The following is a 3845-nucleotide window of genomic DNA, read 5'->3' as shown; positions in this document are numbered from 1 at the left end:
CAGAATCTAACTCCTAACAGAGGAAAGAAAGTTTGACAGTTTGTGATAGCACACAGCACAGAATGGCTCTGTAGACGAAAAGTCATTATGCACCGGTGACGCATCTATTTATAGCCACTGCGCCAGGTGCGTCCAATGATTACATCGGCAGAGGCTATAAATTCCACTCAATGTTCATTGATGTGTTGCATACATATTCACAGCTGGTCACATGGAGACGTGTTCCCAAAAGCGCATAGCAAAAGCGCAGCATCATAGTGAAGCTTTTTGTAAAGGGAACTACTATCAACAACACACAGAAATGACTAAATAAAAGCTTGATTTAAATGAATGCCTGAAATAGGAACAAATATCAAGTTTAATGCAATTAAATAATAATAGTAATCGTAATAATAATGTATTGAATCGATATCTCACATCTCTGATAGAGGCAGTGGTGGCTCAGTGGTTGAGGCTCAGGGTTACTGACGAGAAGGTCAGGGGTTCAAGCCCCAGCACCACCAAGATGCCACTGTTGGGCCCTTGAGCAAGGCACTTAACTCCAGGTTGCTCCGGGGGGATTGTCCCTGTAATAATGCACTGTAAGTCGCTTTGGATAAAAGCGTCTGCCAAATGCATAAATGATATTCTGTTGTGCAGCACTTCATTTGATAAAAAATGCAATGTTATATTGATTTGTTTATTAAAAAAAATCGTATTTCCATTTTATTAAAGTTTTAACAAATTAATTTCATTAGACACCATTTTATTTATGAAATTTTATTAAATGGTTGAATACAGCATTTTAATGACCTCTCGTGTGTTTTATGCTTATATATTACAACCTTGTGGCACAAAATGTCCTGGAAAATTGTGCCTTGAAAAGAGAGTGAACCCTGTAACAGACACACATTGGAGTTATCTGAGTAAAATTATATCTGACAAGTCGTATTGTGGTAGGAAACGGTTCTTGTGAATCTATTGTGGTAGGAAACGGTTCTTGTGAATCTATTGTTGTAGGAAACTATTGTCTATTGTCCTACACAAGGTGTGAATGAGTCATTTATGAATTTGAAAGATAATTGGTCGAGAGATGCATATATCTTGAATATCGATCTTATAATTTTCACATTGACCACTTCCTATATAGAAAAGGGATATAAAAATGCTAAAACATTCAACAGAAATCATCTGAAGGCATCTTTACTCCTGGAAAGGTCAGTTAAGCGTTTTTGTCTCTCAGTGAGATTTGACTTGATAACTCAGAGCAGTTTTAGTTCTCATGTAATGTTTGAGGTGAGAAAAGAACAATATAACACTTAAATGACCATAACGCAGACGTTTAGTTGCAAATTTGACAGAATTTGTAAAGTGTAAAATGACACAAGTCTTCAAGTCTAGATTTTGGATTTGTGAAACTATTGTATGTTATGTTTTCTTCCAGCATCTACAGTATATTACTCTATAATACCTGATCTCCATTGGCTGTACTTCAGAGGCATTTTTACTGAATCAGGATGCAGACTGTTGCAGCTCTTATTCTCTTAATTACTCAAGTTGCCCTCGGACAAGTAAGATTCTGAGTTTTCTTATTACAGACTGAATGCACAGAAGTATTCTTGTACAGAATATTCATATTAATTTAATACTGATGATAAAGTGATCATTATTTCCTCTTGCTACAGGACAGAATGGCTGTTGAAGGACAGATCTATCCATTGGATATGGCACCGAATTCGGTTGATGACAAATATGATGGTTGTAGAAAGAAAATGTCAAATCTGGTGTCTACAGAATTTCTAGAGAAAGAAATCTCTGGGAATTCTGAATTTGCAAAAGCTTGGATAGAAGGTGAATGGAATGCCAAATCACCTGCAGATAACTTGACGCAGAACCATTCAGTCGCCATTTTTGCGTACACTGGTAAAAGAGTATATGCAGATTTCAATACTGCTACTCGTAGGGATAAACAGAAATACAAAAAAAGGAGATTTGCATGGTGCTCACTTCACTTTTTGTTGACAGAAGCGATACAGATTCTGAGAGAAACACAAGAGAAATGTAAAAAAACGTATCGTCGTAATAAAGTTGAATTTGAGGGGGTTCTGAACAAAGAGGTTCGTTTTGGCTCATTTACATCATCTACTCTTGATCGAAAACCAAAAGCTATTTTTGGAAATGTGTCTTGTTTTGAAATTGAAACTTGTGAAGGTGCTTATGTGGCAAAATATTCTGTGCATCCTGAAGAGAAAGAGGTGTTGATTCCCCCTTATGAGAAGTTTATAATCACTGATATCAAGAAAGGTTCCTGGTGTAAAACTGTTTACATGCTGAAAAGTTCTGGAACAGCAAGTAACCTGAACTGTGCTGTGGCATCACTGGCACCATGAGTTTGAGAAGAGGTGACCTAAACTGTCCCGCTGCGTCATCGAGTCCCAGATGTCTATCTTTCTTGCTCACAAGCTTTTGCATCTCTATTCATTGCTTTTTTCTTTTCTTAAATGTGATTCAATTATAACATGTGATTAACTTGATTCTGAACTTCACATCAGATGAATTCTACATTAATGTGCCAGTTTAATGCATTGTTTGGCAATAAAATATATTACTAAGCAGAATAATTGTTTGTAAATTATTATGAATAATAAATGTAATTGTTTATTGAACACGTCGCTGCCCTTGGATGAACATTGCAGTGGTGTCACTAGAGTTGAGGGTTTTCAGCACATAAATGTGGTCAAATTCAATTCGATTTTATTTATCATATAACAACAGCAATGATTTAAAATACTCTGTCATTTATGTTCAAACAGATAAGAGGAAGACAGAAGGGTTGTTCGATTAAAATAAAAATTTCGAATTTTCGTTGAATTTAATAAAAAATGCACATTCGAATGCTAAAACTGTGTATTCGAATTTTGGATTTGTGCCAAGCACTGACAATGACTTCAAATTGGTGGCATTCTTGCACTAAAAAAGGCAAGACTCAGCGCAACAAATACAGTTTAACAGAAAGCAGGTGTAAAAACAATGAAATTACCTATAAATATGGTCAAACACTGCAATAATACAGATAATCAGCCTTAAAAAGTGCAAAAGAGTGCTGTTGTTATTTGGGTTCCCCGTCTGTCGCTCTCTCCACGTTGTGTTGGAGAAGCGACACTAGGGGTCTCTCTTGAGCGCCGAATATGCCTCTGATCCATTGAAAAAAGGCCAATGAGAAGTCAGTATTTGCATACCCCGCCCCCGGACATACAGGTATAAAGGCGAGGCAAATACTAGAGTTCATTCAAAAATTTTCTTTGGAGCCGATGGTTGTGCATGCTGTTCGCGTGAAACACACCCGTTCCTGTATTCCTCTGATGCTACTGCATGCTGTTGGATTGAGGGCGCATTACAGCGGCGATTCTTCTCCTTGCACGACAGTGCATATTGCCCCTGGGCGCTTCGACAGCGCAGTATAAAAACTCAAACGAGTTATTAAAAGAGCGATTTTCTTTAAGAGTGATTTTCTTTTAAAAGAGTAATTTTCTCTAAAAGAGCAAATACACAGCGGCGTTGAACATCCTTTTCAGGACGCGTCTTTGTAAAGATGCCTTTCCTCCCCTGTGTAGTTCCTGGATGCGTTAGAGTGCTCTCCGCTTCAGACGGCCACAGGCGTTGTCTCGTGTGTCTGGGCAGCGATCACACCGAGGCTGCGTTTGTGGATGGTTCATGTTCTCACTGCGAGAACATGACCATGACAACGTTGCGGTCGCGGCTTGCTTACAACCGTAAGCAAGCCACTCCAGCCGCCCCCCGCATCGCTCCTTCTTCCCACGGGATTGAGGACGGTGCGAGTGGCGCTGGAAGCGATTCGGGGATGG

The 3845-nt window shown here is 38.7% G+C and overlaps 1 protein-coding gene across 1 annotated transcript; it reads left to right on the top strand.

Annotated features, from left to right (window-relative positions):
- Window positions 1–1006: 1006 nt before the first annotated feature.
- On the top strand, window positions 1007–2549 carry LOC127648406 (NAD(P)(+)--arginine ADP-ribosyltransferase 2-like). The gene is made up of 3 exons (XM_052133071.1): window positions 1007–1196; window positions 1424–1550; window positions 1665–2549. The coding sequence occupies exons 2-3, from the start codon at window positions 1497–1499 to the stop codon at window positions 2367–2369; spliced, it is 759 nt and encodes a 252-aa protein (XP_051989031.1). The 5' UTR covers window positions 1007–1196; window positions 1424–1496; the 3' UTR covers window positions 2370–2549.
- The last annotated feature ends 1296 nt before the right edge of the window (window positions 2550–3845 follow it).

Source organism: Xyrauchen texanus, chromosome 8 (genome assembly GCF_025860055.1).
Source record: "Xyrauchen texanus isolate HMW12.3.18 chromosome 8, RBS_HiC_50CHRs, whole genome shotgun sequence".
Lineage (NCBI taxonomy): Eukaryota > Metazoa > Chordata > Actinopteri > Cypriniformes > Catostomidae > Xyrauchen > Xyrauchen texanus.
Note: the sequence above shows the minus strand (reverse complement) of the source record. Positions and strands in the feature narration are given on the sequence as shown.

Bases quoted from the DNA above. Each gene is read 5' to 3' on its own strand.
- LOC127648406 (XM_052133071.1), top strand. From the start codon at position 1,497: ATGCAGACTGTTGCAGCTCTTATTCTCTTAATTACTCAAGTTGCCCTC. The intron at 1,551-1,664 runs GTAAGATTCTGA...CTCTTGCTACAG, and splicing joins CTCAAGTTGCCCTCGGACAA to GACAGAATGGCTGTTGAAGG.